Here is a 25930-nt window from a genome sequence, read left to right as displayed (position 1 = left end):
ACAATTTGATTAATGATGGATTCACTTTAACAGTTGAAGCCTTGTTTCCTTGATAAGTTCAGGAACATCAAATTACATTAAAGTAGCCTTAACTACTAAAAAATATACCCCCTAATTCATCAATCTTCATTAGGAAGTCTTGCCTTATTTTTATTTTAATATTCTTCTATTACACTATAAAACAAGTGCCATTTTATTGAATTAAAAAAGTCATCATGTGGATCCTGTTATGTCAGGGAAATTACATGGGATTCCACTTGAAGAGATATCTTGTAAACTCATTCCATCATACTTGTATATTTCTTTTCTTGTTGTTTCTTTTTGAATTTAAAAAGTAAAACAAATATTTAAATGATATATTTGCGGTTTATTGGAGCTGAAGTACGCTGGCTATAGTCAAAAAGCCACAACAATATAGAGCCACAGAACTCTCCAGAGGTCAGTCAGCTGATTTGGACAAACTCCGCGTTCTGGCAGCGGATAAATTCAGCTCCATAATATGAGCCACCTGTGCGCCGCTCTGCGTAGAGAAAACATGACATGACAGATGAAGAGGTGGACCGCTGACAAAACGCACGGAGGAGAAGGTCCACTGGAGGTATCCGCAGAAACCGGAGAGCTCGCTGGTTAGTTTAAGCCTCTTTCCTGTTTGACTTGCACATTATAGGAACTGTGAGAGAGTGCGGACTTGATTCGATTAGAGATCAAGCAGATCGGTTTCCTTTCAGTCCGGAGAAGTTGTGCGTAAATCGGCCTCAACCGCGCGCAGACTTTACACTGCAGTTAAAGGTGGAGGGTTTGTGTGGATGTAAAAAGGCCTCACAGTGAGTGAGGGAAGCTTTAACTCTCCAAGAACGAATAGTTTTTATACAGCAGTTAATTCGATTATTTATTGAGCCATAAGACTCGCAGTGACTTTAATTCAAACCCAAAAATGACGTTTGTAGACTGAATTAGAAAGTAAAATATTTAAGAAATATAAAATTTAATGAATGTGAATTTAAGATTTAAACTATTTATTAATCATTGTAACAAATATTTCCTGTTAAAGAACGTTTTAAAATAAATGCGCAAAGTAATATGTCATGTAATAAATTCATTCATAATTTCATTAATTTGGCTTCAATAAAAATAAACAGATAAAAACTAAAAACTGTAATTTCTTGTCATATGAATAAATGGCCCGTTTGATGGACTGATCGTGCGCAAAAAGAGCAAATCAAACCAAAGTGTGCGTTGCTTTCTGACAGTAAATAAGCGGCTCGTTTCAGTCATCTCAGATACACCAAACCCTGCCTGGTCCCTCCTGCTTATTAGAGCACCGAGACGCACTCTGGCTCCCCCTCCGCCCTCCAAACCCCTCCCCTTCCACTCTCAAAACTATTTAGCATCTGAAACCGGGATAAAGTTTCCAAAAAAATTGAAGGAAAAAACTTCCAGCGAGAGGAGAAGCGTGTCAGCCGCCAGTTTGAACCCGGTTACTTCCCAAAAGCGCACAGAGAGAGACGTCCTGACACAGTTCCCCTCATCTTTGCGGATATCTACACATTTCTGTAACCACGGCTTCAAAGGTGGACAACGTTTTTTCCTCTCTATCCCTGCATTTCTTCAAGAAAGAAATGGAAGAGGGCTCCAGTTCTCCGGTCTCCCCTGTGGATAGTCTGGTGACCAGCGAGGAGGAGCTGGACAGGCAGCAGAAGCGCTTCGCCAGGAAGAGGAGACACAGTAAGAAGTCCAGCGAAGACAGCAGCGGCAGCAGCCCGGGCCGGTGAAGCGGGGCAAAAAGCCGAGTCCCAGCAGCACTCAGTCGTACGAGGAGCTGCAGAACCAGCGGGTCTTGGCCAACGTCCGGGAGAGGCAACGGACTCAGTCTCTGAACGAGGCCTTTGCGTCTTTGCGCAAAATTATCCCCACGCTGCCTTCGGACAAACTCAGCAAGATACAGACGCTGAAGCTGGCCTCCAGATACATAGATTTTCTCTGTCAGGTGCTGCAGAGCGACGAGATGGACAACAAGATGTCCAGCTGCAGCTACGTAGCGCACGAAAGACTCAGTTACGCGTTCTCCGTGTGGAGGATGGAGGGCGCCTGGTCAATGTCAGCATCTCACTAGCACCCAGAGAACTTCACTCACAATGCCAAAGCGGTGGGTACCACGACCTGAAGCAGAGCAAATGCAGTATTATGTGTATTTAAAGCAGAGATAATAGAAGAAACTGATTTTTATTCCTGACTGGGTCGGTGGCGAATAAATAGAGACACTCATTGATACAAAACACAATAATTTGGCTAATGTTGGAGTCTGACATTTTACAGATTATAAATTGTAATATGTGAATTTTCCTCACAAATTCATGCACTTTTTAACATTAAATTCGTGCAAACTATGACAAGTAGTGAGGTGGTGATTTGGCCACGTGTTTTGGATTTGGAGGAGCGTCGTGGCCAGATGTTGAGGTAATTACCAAAACGTTCCTGTGCATCAGCTGTGCACAAAAGTCCAGTAACTTCACGCGCCCTGAGCTGTGCGCTGGTGTGACAGATTTCACACTGAGGCCTCAGCATCTTGTCAACGCCTTGCCTGCGCGTCTGCATCTGGATGCTGCTGTGCGCGAAGCTCCCGGTAACCACTGATCCCTCACGTTACTGGTGGATCCCTTTAGGATCCAGTCAAAGAAAAAGTGCGGCTCGGGATGTGGGAAAACAGAACGCTGCTTTTAGTTTGAGAAAGGGATCGGGCGGAGGGAAGTAGGCGGATTAATGCAAATAATAGTTTTGGAACTCTTTCACATGCCAGGCAGGAAGAATATGCCTCCTCTGGTTCTCTCTCTGCCCTGCTTTCGACTATTAAATTAGCCAGTTGTGACTTAATCCTCGTTCAGTCGCTCTCAAGTGTTTCGTAATGACTCGGGTGAAATTGACTGGGCCGGACTGAAGCGCAGCTGTAGTGCCACCACGGGTAATTTATATCCACAATAGAGAGCTTTCCTGTGCGCAGACCGCAGGAATGGGCAGCTCGGCTGGACATGAAAGTTCAATCCAGTGCAAGACAATAAAAACACAGGCCCGTATTAACAAGCAGGCAGGATTTGGTCACGTTATGTTTCAGATTTGCAGCTCAGTTTGCGCACATTTGGAGAGCTGCCTGGAGCCAAAAAGTAAAGACATGTCGTTATCACAACAGACCTGTTTTACTTTTTACTGATATTTTTTTTTGGAGGAACTCATTTTTATCACCAAATATGAAAGAGGAGGAGGCAGTCCACATGAGAAATAACCTTTTTGTTTTGTTTACGTTCATTTTGCGCTTCACTGAAATATTTGGCAGATGCTCTAATTGAATTGAGGCCCAGAATAATGACAATTAAAGGAAATGAAGGTGCGCACGGTGGCATGTGAGCTGTTTATTTATGGTTGCTTCTCATTAGAAGGTCTGACTGAAGCTCTCCATTGTTAGAGCACCAAGAAACTGACACTAAATAACACTTTTCAGTTAAAATAACCAGAATCGGGGTGTGTTTAGCTCTCCTGGCCCTGACATGTAGTTAGCAGACCGCCCAGTCCTAACTGCTCATCAGCGGGGCTTTGTTGTCTTATAAACCAATCCTGGGGCCGCGGGGAAAGGAATAAGCTTCATTACAGTGATTTGTGTAAGCACAGTCATTTGGAAGGTGGATTTTTTCGGAGTGTAATTGGCCTTCATGAAATGTAAAAGAAAATAACAAAGAACTGGGGTGTGCACAGAGCTGCTTGGAGGCTGCTCGTGGCCTTTAAGCTTTATTCAACAGTTTCATTTCTTTATTTCTCAGCCTAAGTGACACACAAGGACGTTTTGTTTAATATGAAAATACTGTGTTATTTATTTTATTTTTTCGCATGGAATAAAATTGGAAAACTGGAAATCTATTTTCACATGGGGATATTAGGGCATTCATAAGTAGGCTAAGTAAAAGGCCTCTCCAAATAAACCTTCAGAATCGTGACCTTAGTGAACGTCGTGATGTATTTCAGTCATAACTCGGGGCTTTATGCTGCTCAGAGGAATTGGACTGTATTATTTTAGGCTTGTCCTGTAATCCGCTGCGAAATGAAAACGCGTGAATTTTCTCAGGTGCTTCAAACTAAAGGCCAGAACCGAACGATGTTTTTCTGTGTTCCGCTGCAGCTGCAGTATCCAAACACAAAACGTCCGTGCTTTTCTGCTTCCATGTGGTTTTACTCAGCTCAGTGGCTAATAATTGATTCATTAATGACTTCCCACATGCTTAGTGAGCCAGTAAGTGTTTAAAAAACATCGCATGTGCTCCCTAGAAATAAGCCTGAATCAATAACCTGCGCGTTTCTGTGCGTATTTACGCACGATCAATGACATTTCCTGTATTTTTCTCTTTGTTTCCATCCCAGACTGTTTACTTCTACAAAGTATGAAGACCAAAGGGATTATTGAAGAACCCATCGACCTCAAAGGCATGGCAGAGATGTAATGTGACCCACAACTACAAACTCTTGGGGAGTGTGTGTGGATTCTTCACACTGCTTCTGACTGTCTGGAGCTGTTTGTGGCAGAGAAAAGGGAAAAAACACACCCAGAGTCCTGCAAGAGGCCAAAAGATTCACGGCCTGTATTTCACCAAAGCCATCCTTTAATTGTTTTAGAAGGAAATCTATTTTGTTTTTCAAAGACTTTAAACCAAAGTATAAATCTATATAAATGAATGCATATTGTACATACCTGTGTAAGTGCGCCTATAGCCTGTAAAGGGACCAATGCAATTTAGAGTCTTTCGCTGCATGGATTTATTTCACCGACTTTCTTAAGCGAGTCTCCAGCCAAACTCCGTCCAATGTACATTATTTTTTTGTTTTGCTTATTTATTAAAACACGTATTTTTGAACGAATTTTGCTTCGGTTTTTTATTTGGAATGTAGATTCTGAGCTTTAGCTGGATACATTCCAATAAGCTAAAGAACCCAAAATAAGTTAATTATTCAGAGCAAACTAAAAGAAATGCCTCTGGTTTGCCTGATTTTTTCCCCCTCTCTTGGGTGTGAGAAGTTACCCTTTTTACTTTCCCCCTGCTCTTGTTATGGAAAGAAAAGTTAAAGAAAAAAAAACAGACCGTAAAAAAATACAGCTTCATTAACAGTGGAGGAAATTCAGGGCAGTTTGTGCGCTTAAATATTTCAGATGGTGATGCCTTTGGGCTCTTTAACGAGCAGGGAGCCCCAACAGCCCAGATAAGGACAATAACTGTGCAGCTTGAGTAAACACATAAGAACCCCAACAATATAGACGACTAAAGAAATTCCTTTGAATCTCTCCCGCTTTCTCTTAATACATTAAAACTGTTTACATCTCGTTTCCCAGACGTGGTTAGATGCAATCTAAACACCAAAAGGAGCTCATTGTTAGCAGGGCTGCTGGTGAAAATGGGAGGCTGACTCTCTCTCTCTCTCTCCCTCTGTAGGCCTGCTGCTGAAATCCTCACTTTAAATAATATTTTTAACCATCAGAAAAAAAAAACTAGCACCAGCCTCTGATTTGAAATAAACGAATCCTATATTGCATTTTAAAGCTGGATCAAAGCCAGGCCACGCTTTGAAGTGACTGTTTCCCAGGTGGAAAACTGTAAAAGCTTCCAGTATTTATACGTACAAATTATCCAGGACTTAATGAAGGCCTTGTAATGAATGACTCTTGTTTTCTACACCTCTACGAATATATTTTAGCACTGCTCTGTCTGATTTTTCTAATGGCTTGTGAATGTGGTCTGAATGGGGAAACACCTGCAGCCACTGTGGCTTCACTCTGCTGCTGCTTTGTGAACATGCTGATGCTCCAAACTCACATTACCCAGCCTTTTATGGAAGATAGCACCTAAACAAACAGAGGAGTTTATTCCCAAATGATCTCAGTGATGATCATTGGCTTTTCTGTTTCTGTTCAAGGTATTTTTAAACTGATGATTTATCGGAGCATGCTGTGACGCTGTGATCTCTGTGACTAATTCTAATCTTGCTGCTCCAGGACTGACATGACCCTCCCTGTGTGAAGCCTCAGGATAAAGCTCTTGTAAAATGTGGGTGAATTTGCAGATCCACAGAGCAGTGCAAACAGGGTCATGGCAACACAACTGCAATCGGAAGCAAATCTTCCTGTAATCACAAGTTGAGTAATTTCTAACAAACAATTCCATGCGAAATCCGTTCTTAAATCTTTCTCAATAACTTGTTAAAGGTGAACAGATGCCTCAGTGTGCAGTCACTTTTGGCATGGTGGTCTTGGATGCTGTTGGGCAGCCCTTCCTACCAAGGCCGGCTTATCCATAGGAGCCCGTTTGATACCTGCTCATTATCCCGGGCCCTCACAGCTGAGCAGCACAGAATCACCCGGGGCCACTGCTCCAGTGGTGCGAGAGATCCAGATGTTTCCCGTAAAATCAGGCGGAAAAAGCTACAAAACTTTAATTTGCAGTAAAAGGGAATAAAGTAAAGGTTTACATTCTGTGCGCCTCAAATGGTATTCTGTGTTCGTCTGGTTCAGTAAAAGAAAAAGAAAATCCAAAGGTTAACCTTATAGCACTTTGGAGGCTGATGTTGGCTCGACTGAACTTCCCCAAATGCGGTGCAGTGCAGTTTGTGCGTGTGCTGGCAAAGCTGAAAGTCAGCTGTGTCGGCTGCCACCATGACAATACACAAAGCCTTAGTCAGACTTCAGATATGCTGCAAGTGTTGATCCTTCTCTCCTTCTCCAACTGTGTGTTGTGGAGGAGCACTTTATCGAGTAACTGTTCAAACTGATGGAATCAGCGATTAAGAAGGACTTTGTTATGAAACCTGACCACAGTCTGACATTCAGCTTTCATAGCTGTTTGTTGTTCTGTACTACATGCACAAGTTAGCCTTCTTACAGGAAAGAACTGGTTTTATAACCACAGAATAGAAATCAAAATAAAGACAAGGCAAGATTGCAACCCAGAATGTGAGTGGATTAAAAAAATTAATTGTTAGAGTTGTTTTTTTTTCAGCTGCAGTCATTTGATTGTCATTATATTCTCCCGATACACTATTGTTTAAAAAATTTGGGGCCACTTAGAAATGTCCTAATTTTTTAAAAAGAAAATCTTTTTTTTTTCCCACAAAGAAGATGAAATCAAATTAATCAGACATACAGTCTAGATATTGTTAATGCGGTAAATGACTATTCTAGCTGGAAACAGTTGATTTTTAATGGAATATCTAAATAGGGGTACAGAGGAACATTTCCAGCAACCATCACTCCTGTGTTCTAATGCTACATTGTGTTAGCTAATGATGCTGAAAGGCTAACTGATGATTAGAAAAGCCTTGTGCAATTATGTTAGCACATGAATTAAAGTGTGAATTTTCATGGAAAACATGAAATTGTCTGGATGACCCCAAACTTTGGAACAATAGTGTATATGTTAAAGTCATTATATAATTGTTGAGACAATAAAAGACACTTAGGTAACTTAAATCTTTGCACTTGCTGTTGCACTGAATGGAACTAAGAGAAATACTTTAGCTGCCTTAATGCAGGAACCCAAAGCTGTGTGCAGACGATGAATATCTAAAGTTAGGGAACAATAAATCCTGGTGCATTTGATAAATGGAGTAAAGCTCAAACAGTAAGGAGAAAGTGCTGTGCAACCTGGCAGAGCGTCAGCTGTTGAAGCTTCCCTGGTTAAAATGGAATTAGCACAAGTTCTGGCCTTTGTCTTTCCTTCATTCCAACATTTAAGACTTCGATCCTACACAGAGGAACCTGCTTGTAATATTGACAGACTTCAGAATGGTGTTTTGTTTTCCTTGAGGAGTTTTGAATTTCCCAAAACCATCTTATCCTTCACTGACTGACAGAATCAGTTTCATCCAACGCTGCATTTAATCTATTAGTATATGATTACATTGAAGTGTGAATGCTCAAGACGCACTAATTCATGAAAACTGAAATAAATGACTTTCTTTTCTCAGTCTGTCGTAAGAGAATGATGATCTACAGCATCAAACCTGAACAACTTTGGCATAACGTGACAGTATCAAGGTGCTGCACGTCCTCACTGCCACATTGACGGTGGGGATTATCTTCCTTACACCTGGTTAAGTATCCTTAACCTTTGTCTTTTGCTGATGTTACTGACCCTTTGAAAAGATAAACTGGCTGCGTGTGGACATGAAGAGCCCATATCTGCATCTATATCTTTCTGCTCGTTCAAGGAAAAGCCTTGTATTTCTTCCTTTTTTCCAGTGCTTTGAAGTATCTTTAAAAAATGAAATAAAATCAATGAACATGTCATCCTCTCATCTCTGAACTCTCTTTACTGCACGGCTCTTCGGGGGTTTCTAGAGGACTCAGGAAAACGGTGGGTGTGGAACTGGACTGGAGGATATAGTTGTAAAAAGCAGTCCTGCAAGGCCAATAGCGTCCTGCGGAGTGCGAGTGTATAAAGAGAGTGATGATTTTTCCCTTTGTGTGTGACACAGATAACACATCTGTGGTGCAGCTCAGAAAACACCTTTCACTCCTGATTTGTGACAGTCTAATAAACTGTTCGATGCCGTTGCCACGTGAACAAAGTCTGACCTGTCATGTTGTTTTCATATCTCTCTGTATGGGATTACTGTCATTATATAAACAGGGAAGACAATCATTGAGAGTCCTGGAAAGCAGAGAGAGGAAGGCTGAGAAATAAATGAATGTTTGGGCAGATGCTTTGCTCGAATCCTCTGTGGAGTATTGCGTGCAATTTAGGTGTCTTCAATGACAGACTGTCAAAACATGAAGTCATTTGTTGTTCATTTACTGACTGACATTACGCATGAATGTTCCAAATGATTGTGATCAGTAAATAAATAAAAAGTCATTGCCAAGCGCTATTGAACCGGCAATTTGAACACAGCCTTTAGCTTGGCACTGCATTACTCTCTCTGTCTGTTTTTTATGTATGACTTGGCACTGAGCCTCAGAGCATATCTTCTCTTCTGGCATTGTCTACAGTCCATCTGGCCTCATCCTCTACACACACACTCTCATGCATAAAGTGTCAACCAACTGCTGTGCACAATAACAGCATCATATAAACTGCATCCTTCATCTGTTCCATTCCTGAACAAATCGGACTTCACCAACCAACAACAATCTGCTTGGAAAAGGAAGCAGATATGTCAGGGCAGGTTTCTTTCTGCATTGGCATATCTGCTTCATTTTCAAAAATCTGACTCAGTCAATCAGTCAAGTTCCATGCCATTCTCTCCAGCTAATCCGATATTTTGCTCTCTGAATTGTGACTGTTGTCTTTTCCATATGTAGCTATGATGTCAATCCATCCATCATTCTCTTTCTCTGTCTGCCTCTTCCTCCCTTCCCATTAATTTTCCCAGTTGTGATGATATAGGTATTCCAGGATCTCTTTCCTTGTCATGTGTCAATCCATTATCTATATACCCATGACCCTAATGAGGATTAGATGGTGTGTAGATCCATTATCTATACACTGTCTAATCCTCATTAGGGTCGCAGAGGGACTGGGGTCTATCCCAGCTGACCTAAAATAATAATTATACCTTCATTTGTATAGCATCTATCACAAGAACACTGACAAAGTGTTTTGACAGGTAGAACATAGTGACAAAAGAGAACTTTACTGGAAAGCGAGTCTACAAAAGTGGGTTTTAAGAAGTGATTTAAAAGAATCTACTCATTAGGCAAGCCTTATCTCTTCAGGCAGGTTGTTCCAAAGCCGAGGGGCCCTGATGAAGGCCCAGTCACCCTTGGATTTAAGTCTCGACTTTGGAACAACTAGGAAGGACCCACCTGAGGATCTAAAGCTGCGCGAGGGGACATATGGGGTTAACATGACTTAGGGTGAAGGCAGGGGACACCCTGGACAGGTCACCAGTCAATTACAGGGCTACATATAGAGACAAACAATCACATTCACACCTACTGAGAATTTCGAATCACCAATTAACCTCAGCATGTTTTTGGACTGTGGGAGGAAGCCGGAGTACCCAGAGAAAACTCACACATGCACAATGAAAACATGCAAACTCCATGCAGAAAGATCCCGGAATGGCCGCGATGCGAACCGGGGGATCTTCTAGCTGCAAGGTGAAAGTGCTAACCACCAAACCACTGTACAGCCCAGTATATGACGGCAAACAAAAAATACTTACTGCTCCAGTTTTGCAAACTGGTTCAGATGGAGGGCAGCAGGAACATGACATCTCAACAAGGAAGCACTATCAAGCCTTCATTGTTCGCTGGATTCACAAACAAACAAACAAACAAAACCCATTAACAGTAATTCATCTTTCACATGCACACTGAATTTATCTTTCCCCGTCAGTGAGTTGGGTCACACATTAACAGATCATTGCTTTCATCGCTGTCACAGATAAAGCACAAATTTGTGATGAATTGATCACTTGCCTCCACCATGGCTGTGAGCCAATCGTAAGGCTGAGCTTGGAGGAGGTACGGAGACATCCCAGGACACTCTGCATTCATTTCTCTTTCCTTCCTTATTTGCATCCAACAGCCAGTAACTGTTCCAGCATCCTCCTCGGCTTCAGCTGTGAAACTTGATTTGTGTCCAGGCAGGAGAAGGGGGTTGTGTTTTTGGGGTAACATGCCAACTTACCCCTCCTCTTTTGCTGTTCACTAGCACTGGTGATGACTGCAGTGGTCAGCAGAGATCACTGGGTCGGGTTTCACTTCACTCATTAGAGGTGGAGAAAAAAATGTGAAAAATATTTCCTCAGGGTGCATATTTGAAGTCAGAGTGGAATTATTTACTCAATGCAGCATGTGAGTCTGACAAGGAACGCTTCTGTTACTTCCTGTCACAGTAGGAAAGAGAGATGACACAGATATCACCAGATATTTGAAGTAGGAGGACATGTATTGTTTGAACACGGCCTGCCTAGTGATTCAAGCTGTCTGATGAAGACCCCCTAGTGGCAGGACTTGAAACAAGCAGCACTCAAACAACAAGGCTTTCATGAGCCTGACAGCTGAGCTAACTGTATCTGCAGATGTGATGCATTTATCAATACACACACACAAAAAAATGTTGAGTCACATGTATGTGGACCTTATGTCTCCTCTGGTTAGTCATTCTCTATTTAACACTACAGATATACAGTTAACTGTCAAATTACTCAAATCCATGGACAATTTTGATTTAATGAATTTCTATCTGACCAGCAGGTCAGATAGAAGTGACCATTGATAGAAATGACATGAATGAGTCACAAAACACAGCAAGACGTTGTAGAAGAGAAGTTGATGATGAATTTCAACTATTCCTTTGTTTTGTATTTTATTAAAAATGTCATTTCCAAAATGATTCACCCCTAATTGTTAATTCTTTCTTGTCAAAGATGAAACCTGTATTTTCCATTCCAGCATTCAAGCAATGGTTATAATTACTAACAAGCTTTCTGCATGTCTCCACTGGGACTTTGGACCACTCCTTTGTTGCTACAATCCTCCAGGTCTTTGGGGTTGAAATGCCTTGTTGCCATCATGTTGGTCTTCAGTTCCCTTTTATAGATTACTAGTGGGATTCAGGTCTGGACTCTTGCTGGGTTCCTCCAAAATGTTGATTTTGTTTTCTGTAAACCATTTCTTACATACTTGGGCGATATGTTTCAGATCATTGTCAGCTCAGTGCTGCTCAAGACCAAGTTCTTTTCTGTAGACTGCCTGAGATTTTCTCTAGAATCTTAATGTTGTGCTAATTTCCTTAATGACAGTGTTTACTTTGACGAGATGTTGGCCAGTCAGCTGAAAAACACCTCCAAAGCATTACATGCTTGACCCTGAAGATGGTGTTCTTGGTGATGACTTTTTCTTTTTGATCTCCAGTCAACTGTTGTGTCTTTGTGTCCAAACAACTCCGTTTTTGTCTCATCTGACCACAGAAATTATGACCAAAAGCATTCTTCTTTGTCCATGTGATGTTTTTGCTAAGGCGAGGTGAGAGTTTGTGTTTCTTTCTTGGTCATGTTGAGTTCTTCATGAACAGGAACTGCCCAGATTCATCAGGACGGTCTTAGTGGTGATTCTTCGGTTCTTCTTGGCCCCATTGCATGGGTCACTTTTGACTTCCTACTTTGACCCTTGAGGTTTATCACAGGGTGGAACTCCTTGTGCTCTTTAGCTATGGTTTAAACTGTGACCACCGGCACTTGAAAAGACTTTGATATGGCTTCATAGCTTTAATAGTTCTTGTGAAAAGCCACAATGCCCAACTTTCTCTCAGCGATGGACCCTAAATAGCAATTCACTAAGCTCTGTAAGCACACTAAGGTTTGAGTCATTACTTGCAATTGATTAGTAACTGACTGCTGCATCAGATGTTCTGAGTTTATAGCATATTAACAGGACCATTTGTGATGCATTGAAGCTGCAAAAAATGTGCAACAATTTCAATACATAGGAATAATTTTGCACTTGGAATTTTCAGTGATCATCATTAACATCTCTGACACGATTTTTTGCTACTTGTGCCATTTTAGGTCAGAAGAAGTCTAGATGTACAAGAAAATTGACTTAGTATGAATACATTTGAGCTTAATTCTGTATATAAATGCAAAAACAAGAGGTTGAAGGATGCTTTTAAAAAAAAATAAATAAAGAGCCAAAAACTAAAAAAAACACGTTGCTTACTTTGGGTAGCTAAATAATGACATGTCCTCTCTTTACCAGAATAGCTGAGCTTTAAGGGAAAGTTTTGTGGCAGTATGTGAGTGGGTCAGGCCAGCAGTCAGCATGTGTTGCTGACCATCTCTGAACTCTGTACTGCCCCTGGTGCTCTTGACACCCGAGCTGACAGTGACCTAGCCTCTTTGTTATGTTAGCCCAAACACCACATAGCCGTGTGTGTCCTTGCCCTTTTGATGTCAGTACACACTGAGCAGCAGACTAAACACATACAGTAGCAAGACAAGCAAATGCTGCACAGCTTTGCAAATACACTATGGATCAGAAGTCCTGACTGGACCTGGTGGAACATCCACTGGAAAGAACAGCGAATGGCCACAGGCTCCTCGTGTACGTTTCCATTGTTTCCAAAGTCATGCTTGGAATGAAATAAGTTGAGGGAAACTGCAGAATTTGTTTTAATTTTTGTCCAAGTTTTTCTTGGCATTTCCTCTGCCCTAACCCTACCTCTGTGATCCCCCCATAGCATGTTTGTTACAGTGCTTTAAATACACCTAGTTTTTTTTGCATGCCTGCCTGTGTTGATGATCCAAATTGGATTCTAATGACTCTCTTCTATAATTAGTTTTATTTGTCATCCAAGCAGCTGGCCAAAGCCTCATTGCCCATTTTGGAGTCACTTGAACCTGCAATTAAAAAGCGCGGTGATGAGCACAGCTGGGAGGATGAGGCCTTTTTTACACATGCGGGTGGCTGGGTAATAACAGAGCGAACTGATAACGACCAATGTTGCAAGAAGATGAGCAAAGCAAGAGAGCTGCCGCAGACCAGAATGTCACTGCGGGGAAACGAGAGGGAAAATAGAAAGGGGGGGTTTTCCAAGATTTCATCTTCTACTGACATTTCGGTCCTTTGTTGTGGGGCAGAGGCAGCCATCTTGTGGGTTGGGCCTCAGAAGGGGGGAAAGTTCAGTTAGCAGGGCTCCACCTCTTCTCTGACCTGACCTGAGTCAGAGGGCAATGGGGTTGCGGCATGTCGCTACGTAGCAGAGATACGGGAACTAAAGGTGAGACGGGCAGTCTGTGTGTCATGAGCGATGTTGTTAGAGCATCCCTAGCCACAGAGGAACCATAAAGAGAGCACATTCCCAACTTTACTGTCATCCTGTGGAAGCCTTCAAAGTTCTTTTCAGCATCAGTAAAATGGCAAATATTGTCCCTCATGTCTACATTTAACCTTATTCCTTCAAGGAGGCAGAGATGTGGTCTTTTTCGTTTGCCTTCGACACTGGTGTCTCAAACCTTCATGATTTACAGAGACTGTGACGAGGCCACAAAGCCTGTGGCACAGCTAGTATTTACACTGTTACTCACTAAGTTCAGTTTGACTGAAAGCAGTGGAATGTATGTTTATTTGAGGGGAGGAAAGACAGGATTGGTTTTGTTTGCCTTTGGACTGTTGTCTTAGCGTTAGTTCCACCACCAACAGGGATTCAGTGCTGTTTATTTGGACACTAGCTCAGACCTCTGACCTCTCCAAATGGGTGGCTAATCCTGGTCGAAGCTACCGTGGGGCTCTTGTTGCCAATCTTGCCAATGATGCCTCCCTCTGGACCTAAAGGTGTACTTTTTACAGGTCTTGGGGAGCAGTACATTATATGTCAAAATTGTTATTTAAAAATTGTTGAAAATCTTCCTACTTTAATCTTTATATTAGAAGAGAAAGCAGGAGTAGTGATTTATTTCAAATGGTTGATAAACTATTAGAAAAATATAAGAGTGGAGAAACAGTGAATGCAGATATTTCAACATAGAGTGGGTACGCTGCATGGTACAATTAAGCCAATAACTTTCAATCTTGCTCTGTGGTATGCATAGAGATGCTGAGCAGGCCAGTTGATTTCTTGTATCTTTGAATCAAAATGACAAGTAGAAAAGATGTCACTGATTTTAGAAGGAGCTTCAGTCACAAAGACCACTCAACTGGTTCATGTTTCAGGAGGAACAGTGTCTAAATTGACATCTGCATGTAGATCTATGGGAAATATGTCAGTAAACTGTGAAATTGAAGCTAACTGCACACATTTGATGACTGAAGATTGTGCAGTAGAGTGATAAAAGGAAAAACAGAAAAGCAACCATCGATAATTACATACAGGGAGAAGTTGGTCTGAAGTGCATTAAACTTTCACTACACAGATGAAAGCACATTTCAGAATTCAGAGGAAAATGCCAAAACTGGACTGACATGTTAGTGTTCATCCTCCAGTAGAGTTCCACAGACTTGGAGTCAATGCAAAGGAGCACAGAAACGGTTGTAGCAGCCCGCTGTGCAAGTCGTCCTTTAATTTGTCACCCATCTGTATGTTTATGTCGCATTTAATTTATAAGCATCAACACAACAGATGCACTTACTGCTCCCTATCAGCTTAGTGTCAGTGGTTCTCTAAAGTACTGACTTCAGAACAATGTTTACAACCAGAGCCCACTGTGTGATGCACTGGGCTCTAAACGGTGCTTGTTAGTGCCACATCTGATCAGAAGTCCAGCAATGTTACAGGACTGCGATGGTAAATCAGTGCAGTTCTCTTTGAAGCAGGACAGTCAAGGATGAAGTAACATATGAAACCAAATGTTCAATGGAAGAAGTTAAATCTTTGATCTGTCATGGTTTTATATTGCACTGAAGTTTTTTTTTTTAATCGTATATGAGGACATATGCTCATTCTCAGCATCTGCCTTCATGCCAGACATCGGGAGACATTTCCCACCAGTGAATATGTATTTTCTTTGCAATGAAAACCAATAACCAGCATCATAGAGATAAAAAATAGACATTGCAGTTTTTCCAAAACAATACTTTATATTGTAGATGTCAAAGACAACATGTTAGAGCAAAGGTTCCCGAGAAAAAAGTACTATTTCTGTAACAATGGTGGAACAAGTCAAAAACGTAACTGATAAAAAAAGAAGAAGCATTTTATACATATGTAAACCTAGAACTGTTTGTTGTTGAACCACAGTGGTCATAGAGATAACTGGCATATTTACTGGAATGGACGACTGTAACAATGACCAGGCAACTGGATGGAGCCCTTTGAGAAGTCCAGATGTGACAAAGAACAAGTGTCTTCCCAAAAATCCACCAAAGTCACATCTTGCCTGATTTTTTTTTTTTTTTTAAAAAGGTCCATTCTGTTGTTGCAGTTTACAAAGCATCCCACTAAAACAATTTGTTTTCTACATAAATACAATTAAATCTATTGTCTGTGCTAGATACCTTTTTTTTTTTCCTTTTTCCTTTTGTAAAATATTCAACTTAAGTCTTCCAGGTTTGATGATTCCATATGCTACAGGTTAGAGCACAGCATGGAACGCATCCAAACTCCTCCCCACTAGAAACAAAAAGCATCAAAAGAGATAAGACAGTTTGGATACAGTGAAAGTACTAATGTCCTTCAGTGCTCGATCCCTTGTGCTGGTATGTGGCAGGGGACAGACAGACAGACAGACAGACAGTGCATGCAGACATACAGATCATGCAGAGAGAAAAGAGGGATGGAGTTTAGTCAGACCAGGCCACCTAAATAACCAGACAACTCTTGAACTTTTGAGGGTTAAAATAAAAAAAAAAGAAAAGAAAAATCTGCCTCCTAATAAATGGAAATTATAACAAAATGGAATGTTTCTGTTTTTTCTTTCTTTCTTTTTGGTTACTGGACATTGTTTTAAGACTAACAGTGTAGACAGATGGCCAGACAGTGCTAGTTTTGGCTGCGTTTGAGAAACCAAAGCATTAAACAGTAGAAATGACTGGCAATGCTGTGCAAAGGTTCTGGGAATGTTCTGGGCTGGGTTACTGAAAAGCATCTCTTTTTAAGTGTATTAAAATGAGATGTCAGCCTGTCCCTGTTGAGTTGACATTCCGGACAGCCTCATTATATGTATTTTCATATCCCAACCACCCTGCATGCAAGTATCACACAACACAGTGGTCTGAAATTACAAGACAGGAGAAAGTGACACTTCTGTGTAGGTGTCTCAAAAGGGAATGTACAAAAAAAAGCAAAATATGAAATAAAATTAAAGATTTGATGCCCAATAAAGCCCTTCTGAAAACACTCTTTTGGGCAAGTCCTACATTATGGTACACAATTTATTAAAAACTTAGGTTGATGTGTCTACATTTTCTTTGTTCCTGTAAATTTCTGAGGTGGAAGATGACACAGGCATGAAAAAGTCTGAATGTAAATTGAGGACATCATCTTTTTGCCAGTAGATGTCAGATACATTCAGTCAAAGTGATTCAATTTTCTCCTTACAAGTCTGACTGAAAATTCAGCATATGACAATGTAATCATAATGTGTTTTTTTTCTGTTTTTCTTTTTAAGACATTCTGTTTAAAAAAAAACAAAAAACAAAAAACTGGTCCTTGTACAGTTAAAGCAAGGAATGGAGTTTTTGTGTCTGCCAAGTAAGAGAAGACATGTGGACTGCTGCAGGGATCGAACACCTGCAATCTTTTTGGATACAGGAAAAGTCTTGCTTAACAACAGGCAACTCCTGAAAGCCCAAAGGCATCACTTGCATACCACATCAATGAATTAGATGCAAACTCGACAAATGGTGATTTAAATTAAAACTAAGGGTATTTGGCCTGCTAAAAAAATAAGTGATGATAACGTAAAATCATTTGAAATTCCCAACATAGTGATTTAACACAGGGGAAAGGCACATCAAACTCAACTATTTCCCATTTTTCTTGTTCTTGCAAAGACGTTAGAGGATGAACTTGGAAACTTTTACGGGAAAAGAACAAACATTGGTCGTTTTTGAGAAGTGCTGTATCCAGATTTTAAGGTGTAGTTGCACATTTCTTCAAATACTTAAAAGATGCCAGTCAAGATTTGTGTTTTTTTCTACAATCACATGGACACACAACATCGAAAAAGTATGGAATAGTACAAATATGTGCATGAATATGTGAGGTTGAGCAGGGCAACTGCACACCTACTGTAACAGTGTTATGGTACTAACGGGATAAATAAAGTGAAAAACTAGTCATCACTGCTGAAAGACAAAAAGACAGCCAGTAAAATGCTGCTGAACGTGTAATCAGCTGTAACCAGAACAGCAAGTGGTGCCGACATGAACACCCTAAAAGGGCCGACTGTTTGCAAGACCCATGAAAAGTATTGTTTTCCAATACCAACTTCAAAAACAAGATCATAGTATTTCATTATGTATAGATATATATAATATACTCATTTCTTTTTATATATAAATCTACTATGAACAGACAGTAAATACACAATTGTCCATCATTATACAAAGTAGAAACATTAGCATCCCCACACTCCCACAAAAACCCTGAACCCAGAAAACGCATACATGTAATGTCTGCAAAAACAGAGTCTGAACCTTCACCTGTTGTGAAGTTTGTCAGTTTTACAATGTAACAGAGAAACAGTGAGGAGAGAGCGGGCGACATATACAAAACGACAAGAAAATACATTTAAAAAAAGTACAAAAATAAGTCACTAGAGTCCACTGAAAGGGCAACAAAACCAGAAAAAAGACGAATGGGAAAGGGGGGGGAAAAAAATCAACAAAAGTAGTCATTGATAGCTGTGTGTGTGTGTGTGTGAGTGAGACTGTGGCAGGAATACTCAGGAGATCAGTGTCCTATGTACAGTAAACAACAGTAAACACCACAGCACTCTGTTTCCTGTTCACACAAAAAATACATTAAACATATGATTAGCCTGTAGATGGAATAAAAGGTGGCAGAAGGTAGTTGCCCAGAGGGCCAAACACAAGTTGGAAGGATGGTTACACACAGGAAGCTTGCACTGTTTCACCAGACATGTTGGCAAAATGAAAAAGAGTTTGTGATGATTTCACCTGTCAGAATTATACAAAAACTAATCTGGAGGCTGGTGTGTGTTGCACAGTGTGATTTTTTATTTTTTTTTTGGGACTGAGCTCTGACTGGCAGCATTCTTGTGGATTTAGTTCCAAAATATTCAAATCATTAAGCTCAGAATATAATAATTCCTCTCTTCTTAAATGTTTTAAAACCTTGAAAAGGATGCAGACAATATAGAGCATTCGGGTGTAATAAACTGCTCCTGGAACCCTACATGGGACATTCAAAATCCAGAGGAGAGACTGAGCTACACGTGCTATTTAAAGATGCAAATATATGAATTTGTTTTCAGTTTTCAAGTGATACTATTAAACTACTTAATATTCATAAAGGGCAGCTTGTGCTTCACTGTATCTGAACAGACAGGCGTACACACACCTGGCTCACAGCACCTGACATTTGGAGAGCAGATGTGCTTAACAAGGGCCTAAAGATGTTAAGCCAGCTGTGGGAGCCTCTGGAACATCCCTCTGGAAAATCCCAGGTGGTATGGTCCTTGCTACCAGGGAGACACATTTGTCTTAAAGAGAGGGCTGGTTCGACAAATTGGCCCATGTGAGATTAATTCCTTTCCATCCGTCAATTTTGCTGCAAAAATTCTAATGTAGAAATTGTCCCTGCTGAGCCTGTGTTCCATGTGTGGGACTGTAAAGGGTCTGACTCTACAGAGATGATAGTCAGTCATGCTTTGGCTTCATTGTTGTCTAACTACTACATACAGTAAAACAGGATTCTATTACTCAGAAGTCCTGTTGTTTTAGTAAAGTGCATGCTACTTAACTCTTCCACTGATGAAGAAGAATTGATGCCTAGGTGATACACGATTATACAAAAATACAAATCCCGCCTCTACCTTCCTTTTAAATGGAGCCACCTCCAACTTGTGGCTGGGAACTACCTTCCAAGCTGAGACTGAAAATGAGCGGAAAATGCAAAGATGAAGGGAGAGACAGTAGGCTGGTAGCAGGGAATTATAGGTAAACATGCCAAGAAGGTCCTCCAGTCTATGTGCCAACAACATGCAGGCAGTGGATGACTTGTCAGGATAAAATGTTTAAGGGGTTGGGGAGAAGAGGCCTCGTTCCCAAACCTGTTTTTAAGGCAAAGCTCTTTCAGTGGAGTTCAAAAGAAAACCCACCAGGTTGGAAAAAAAGGCACAAATGCACAGTCTTTTACTGTCAGTAATTTTGGAATCCTGGAAATCTGCTGACCTTTCTCTTCTGTAACCTTTAACAACCTCGGAAAATTGCAGGAAATTTTGTTCCTCTCATTCAGTTATCTTGAAAGAGCGGGAACCCATCCTTAGTGCAGACACAATCACAATAGCTCTGGTGGTCTTGATGAAAGTGAGAAGATGACGATAAAGCACAGAAAGAACAGAATAATATGAAAAGTAGACGACTGTACATCCTCCGTGTACGGTTCCGACTGGCAATCAAAAAGCACATCTGTCTAGTGTTTAAAAGCACTGGCACTCGAGGCTGTCTTTGTGGGATGGGTGAGTAAATCCTCGTATTTCTAAGGTCTTGAAGTGCAATGCAATGCAGCACATTTATGCTGATCACTTGGTGCACTGCTGATCAGTGAATGCATCGCTCATCTTCAGTGGTCTGTTTCCTCTGAGTGCCACTTTTGTCAGCTCTCCAAGTTGTCCTCCCACGATGAGACGCCAGCTTGATCCGGCAGGGGTCAGACATAGGAGAGGAGTTTAAACTAGAACTGACTGGACGAGGAAACAGTCAAAGATCAAGACTGGTCTGAGTGGTCAAAGGAGAGGGATGTTTTTTTTTTTTGTTTTTTTTTTTACATGGGAGCTTCCTCTTCCATTGGTTCCTCTTCAGCTCTAGAAACAGAAACAAAGTAGCAATAATATTTTCTTATGGTACCATGGCTGCATACTTTTTAAGAATGCACACGCTATTAGAAATTAGTTTTATTGCTGTTTAAGACGGACACTTTAACCGTCTGAACTCCAAGCAGTTCCTGGGCATTTTATGCTAGAAAAAAGTAAAAAAGTCCTGCATCTCTATGGGAATAGCACAACTATGTTAAAATAAGACAGAAATCATCATGCCTTTTGTAAAGTATAAAGGGCTCAAGTCATAATTACGAAAATCATACAGAGGAAAAGTCAAAAACTAAACTTCTTGTACCATTTATTGAACACTATATGTCCCCTGGCTATTTCAGAACACTCAAAAAGTTAAATTCAATGATTCTTTCTGTTTTTACAGGTTCTGTCTCTGATAAATTGTGTAATTTTGGCGGTCCATTATCACGTTTTTCAGTTCAGATCGGTTTAAGTGTATAAAAGCACATAAGATTATTGGAAAAAAAAATATGATGATTTGCATGCTAACTCCAGAAGTGCTGGTGGAGGTGACCAAGCTACTTACCTCCACCGTTTCCAGTCTTTCTTCCAAACTAGCCTATTTGGTTTCTGGTAACAGCCTAAAATTTTCCAAACTCCTAGCAAGAGAGCCAATATGTGTAGTCCTAAAATGTTGAACAATTCCTTTAAATGTATGCTGAAGTTCATCAGTCTCTAAGAAAATCTACAGACTCCACATACCTGCTTCCAATGTGCTTGTTGGCGACGGACAATGAGGCCATGGCGGAGACGGTTTCAGCTTCGTCTGTGTCCCGTTGGAGGGCCTCGCTCAACGAACAACCGAGTGTGGAGGCAGAGCGTTGCAACGAGCGCCAGTATTTACCTACAAATGAAAAGGGCACGGTCGATGTCTAATTGGAACACGGATATGCAGAGTGAGTATAGACAACCCTGTGTGACAGAAATCACATACTTTTACAGATAAAGTGTGTTCTCATTAACATTTCAGAAGAAATGCATTTTCTCTCTGGAAGGTAAGACTAAGACAGAAGGCCGACAGGAAAGGTTACCAGTTTGAAACACTCACAAAAGCGTAAATCCCAAGTGAGACAATTATTCTTCAAATTTAGTTTTATTTTCACTTGCTGTTTGGTTAGGTTTAGTACCAAACCTACCTGACTAGGCTTAAAAAATATGGCAGTTGGGGGTAAAATACAACTCTTTTACAACACTTTTGAAGCTTCTCCTCCATTTTCTAGGTTACCACGCTGGCCAGGCTTTTTACATTTATTGTATGATTGACTGGCTAAAAAGCAGTGACAGTTGGAAAGCGATACGATATGTTGATTATAAACCTATTTATGTCACAAACAAATCAACATCATTGAGACTGTAGTTTTGGTTGTATATGTATGCAGTTTGTTTTTAGCAACATGGTTTTTAAAGAGGTGTTATATTTGTGGCTTAACAGGTTTCCCACAGGAACCTCCAGGCTGCAGCATCTACCATCTGCTTATCTTACTCTTAAGTAGGCCACTAATACCAAAGCAGTACGTATAATGTCGAATAAAAATAAATGTATATGCAGACACTTGGTGTGCATAGATGTAAATAATCTACTTACTGTGAATTTCAATTACTTTCTCCATAGAGTGTACAGCATTGGCGTTGGGTCTCTGTTGCAGCACCTCGTCAGGAATGGGGTCCAACTGGAACAAACAGAAAATAATATTGAAGAAATATTTCGAGCTTAACTTCACTTAAAAAAAAAAAAGGTTCTCCACTTTTGTACAGAATCAGCAACATACCTATCAAATAGCCACATCTTTGAGATCATTTAAGACATTTGTGCTGAAATGTAGCTACTCTAACTTGGCACCGATGGAATTGGCACTGAACCCATGCCCACTGGGAACATCCGCTAAGTGCATTAAACGTCTCACTGCATTTTCTAGATATATTGGGTATGGCTTGATACGTTTTTTATGAATGTGACTGACAGGTGTTCAGAATCTTTTCTCCAAAAACCGGTTTGAACTAATGTTGTTCCCTCCTGGTTTAAAGGATCAGTTTTAAAATGTGGACCGCAGCCCACTGTTGAGTCAATCCAAGAGGTGGGGAACAAGTTTGAGCTGCTGACACAATAGAAAATAGGCCTGCAGATGCACACCTCCTCCCACTCACCAAGAGCTGTGCTACTCTTTGACACAAACTACAATGTGTGCTTTGTACTGTCCCACTCTAAGGACACATACTAGTGTACTCAGACACATACACATGGAAACAGCCCGCTCACATAAACACACATCCATATACATATCCACACACACACTTCAGGGAGCACTGGTAAACCTATGAAACTCTCCAAGCCACAATTCAGAGGAAACAGGGCTATTCCCCAAAGTGCCTTCCCAACCCGGAATGATTCAATTTCCCCTTTGGCCGACTGCACATACGACACTTTCTCATCCCATTTTGTCAAACAGGCTCATTCAGCTCTGCATTCCACCACAGACAACCTGCATCCCTTCTCTGCGCAGTCATAACCCCAATGGAATAAAGGACCAACTGAGAAACATGCAAAGAGAGACACGCAGAGAAAGAAAAAGGTTTGGCCTGAGATTTGGGAGGTGAATGCCAGAGAGAAGAGGAAAAAGTCCTCGTCGGTTGGTCTCGCTTGGCCAGGGCTAGAAGTTTTCTTTTAATTAAAACAAATAGTGTGTGGGAGGGGTCCGTGGGGGCCGAGGGAAAAGGCAGTCTGGGGAGAGGGATACTTTAATCCTGCTGTGGCACGACAGGCCACATCATGCACTCCAGAATGGACAGAGGTGCATGCAAACAGACACACATGTACATGCAGATTGTGCACCAATATTTACTTTGGGCTATTTGCCATTTGGCTGATGCTCTCATCCAGAGCAACTTACAAAATTTCAAATGGTAGAAAAGGCTTAACTCCTTAACACTAACTGTCCTGAATACAGGCTGAGTGAAAATTCTGCCGCTGTATTTTTAATGGCAATGGACCCAAATATACATTGTTTGAAAGCTCAAAGCATCACGTTTCAAAGGGTGTAAATGATTTTGAGATACTCAAAGCACAGCTTCAATAACAGCAGCGATAGCTCATTACTTTATAATGAGAAAGAGCATCATATATTTTCTGTCATCTATACTGGCACAAGCTTACTGAACCACTTGAATCCATTTAATCAGTCAAAACCAACCTTAGTTTATCCACACGTTAGATGTAAAATCAAGAGGCTAATCAGAAAACCTAAACTGCTGTTCTACTGACAAAAAGAACTGGTTGGCTTCAAAACAGAGCAGCTCAGATAATTTCATGTAATTTAATTCTCAAAAACAATGGTTCTCAGAGGATGCCTGTCTGGTAGTGATTCATTGGTTTCTATTAGCTTAAGTATCCACTGTGATATCATATGACAAAGCACTAGCTTATATTTTTATACAGGATGGTCCATGACTTTTCCAATAAACAACTGAAGCACATGTAAACTGTTCTGGCCAACTCAAGATTATTACTGGATAGATTTTTAAGTATTTCAGACAAACAACAGTGCTGGATCATAGAATGTAAATACATTAAGATCATAAATGAGCACAATGAGACCACTGTGGCTCTCCTTAAAGACCCCTTCAGGGCGAAAGTTAAGTTTGTTTTTTTACATGTAGAGCTGCAGTGATTGACTGATTAATCAATCAATCAACCATTGGGGCGGCATGGCTCAGTGGGTAGAGTGGCCGTCTTGTAACTGGAAGGTTGCCGGTTTGATCCTCGGCCCGTCGTGCTCATGTCGAGGTGTCCCTGAGCAAGACACCTAACCCCTAATTGCTCCTGATGGACTGTGGTTAGCGCCTTGCATGGCAGCTCCCACCATCAGTGTGTGAATGTGTGTGTGAATGGGTAAATGTGACATATCATCATTTAAAGCGCTTTGGATAAAAGCGCTATATAAATACAACCATTTACCATTTCAATTAGTTTTTCAACTATTCAATAAATCAGCAACTGCTGTGATAACCACTGAGTCGTTTTGAACAATTTGTATAAGTAAAGTTTAAACTCTTTGATTCCAGCTTCTCAAATTTTCTTTTCCTGGTTTCTTTCTTCCTCTATGACAGTAAAAAGAATAGTTTTGGGATGTGGACAAAAAAGACGTTTGACATCGTGGGCTTTGGGAAACTCTGATTGACTTTTTTTTTTTTTTTTTTTTACAATTTTCTTTTTACATTTTATTGACCAAAAAAAACTAATCGATTAATCAAAAACAGACAAAGTCACTAGATTAAACAGCAATAGCAATATTTCGTTAACTGCAGCCCGATTAATAACTACATTTGTTATATGCTAGGAAACATATAATGAATAAAACAGGCAATCAATACAAAGGTTGCACAGTTCCACTTTGAAAGTATAGTGTACTTATTGCTGTCCCAAAAACAAGATTAAGACTTTCAGGGTTTCATGCATTAGAAACCTAAGGAACCAATTTGTGAACTTGAGGATGGGAATTTCCACATTTTTCTTCTTCTTCAGAATCAGTTTCTGGTTCTAATATTTAAACAGGTATTGCTCCAATATTACAACATGCCATTGAGCAGCTTGGTGTAGTTTTAAAATGCTGGTGAAGAGTCTTAGAAGAGGCGACAGTTTGAGCTGCAGCAATTGGGCAGGCGGGAGTGAGGAGAGAGGTGAGGACTTCTTAAGCTTACGTTTTCCTAGAAAGCAACGATCTAGAGATGCAACTGAGCCATTTTAAGGCAGGAAGGATTTATTTTCATTTAAAAAAAAAAAACAAACAAAAACAAAATAAAAAAACTTTGAAATTTCAGACTTTGAGACACAGAGATGAGTTTCTAGGGGTTTAATCTAAGACCAGAGATGAACGGTAACTGACCCATCAGAGAGCTCCACTCAGCCACCCCTGGTAGCTGCCCGGAGTTGACAGTTGTGGAGCTCATTTAGAGGAAAATTAACGTTTCAGTCCTTTAATGACTCAAACTGACAAAGTGACGTATGTGAAAACTCTTGTCAGCCAGTCCTCCTTCATGACTCTCCTCTACAGTAAGGTTGGAATTGGGTCGGATGCTGCCTGGCTTTGGTCAGCTGGTGTGGCTACCAGGAATGAAAATTAATTCATGTCACACTGTGCCTTTACATATAATTTAACTGACTGGCTAAAAAAAGTGAGAGGATAAAACAGGAAGCACACTGAATGGACCCACGTCATATCCAACTCTACTGTCTGGGGAGGGGTACTTATGCATCACTCCCATCTCAAACTTTCCACAGCTGGGGGCTCAAATCATCAATCTTTTAGTCAAAACTTGCTTCTCAACCCTTCAGCTTACAGGCTACATGTACTCACCATAACCCAGTCAGAGCCCAGCCCTACCTAGCCCATACAAACCCAGCTTGCCTCAGCTCCCTGTCAAAGTGAGGTCAGGGGTTCTTTGG

General features: G+C 40.8%; 2 protein-coding genes across 3 annotated transcripts in view; one reads left to right on the top strand and one right to left on the bottom strand.

Annotated features, from left to right (window-relative positions):
- The first annotated feature begins 1432 nt into the window (after positions 1-1432).
- twist2 lies at positions 1433-4860 on the top strand. Its single transcript, XM_022210048.2, is given in 3 exon segments — positions 1433-1757; positions 1760-2146; positions 4405-4860. Coding segments are annotated over 2 exon segments (492 nt in total). The 5' UTR covers positions 1433-1619; the 3' UTR covers positions 2114-2146; positions 4405-4860.
- Positions 4861-15532: 10672 nt separating this feature from the next.
- hdac4 (histone deacetylase 4) overlaps positions 15533-25930 on the bottom strand; it is a 136184-nt gene continuing 125786 nt past the window's right edge. For both annotated transcript variants that reach the window (XM_022210043.2, XM_022210044.2), the window contains 3 exons: positions 22076-22160; positions 21193-21334; positions 15533-20463 (listed from right to left, as the gene is read on the bottom strand). In XM_022210043.2, coding sequence (XP_022065735.1) covers positions 20424-20463; positions 21193-21334; positions 22076-22160 — 267 coding nt within the window. In that variant the 3' untranslated portion in view covers positions 15533-20423. The remainder of the gene's footprint in view (positions 20464-21192; positions 21335-22075; positions 22161-25930) is intronic.

This window comes from Acanthochromis polyacanthus, chromosome 14 (genome assembly GCF_021347895.1).
Source record: "Acanthochromis polyacanthus isolate Apoly-LR-REF ecotype Palm Island chromosome 14, KAUST_Apoly_ChrSc, whole genome shotgun sequence".
In the NCBI taxonomy this organism is placed as follows: Eukaryota; Metazoa; Chordata; class Actinopteri; family Pomacentridae; genus Acanthochromis; species Acanthochromis polyacanthus.
The sequence above is the reverse complement of the archived record's forward strand: the minus strand, read 5'-3'. Positions and strand labels throughout refer to the sequence as shown.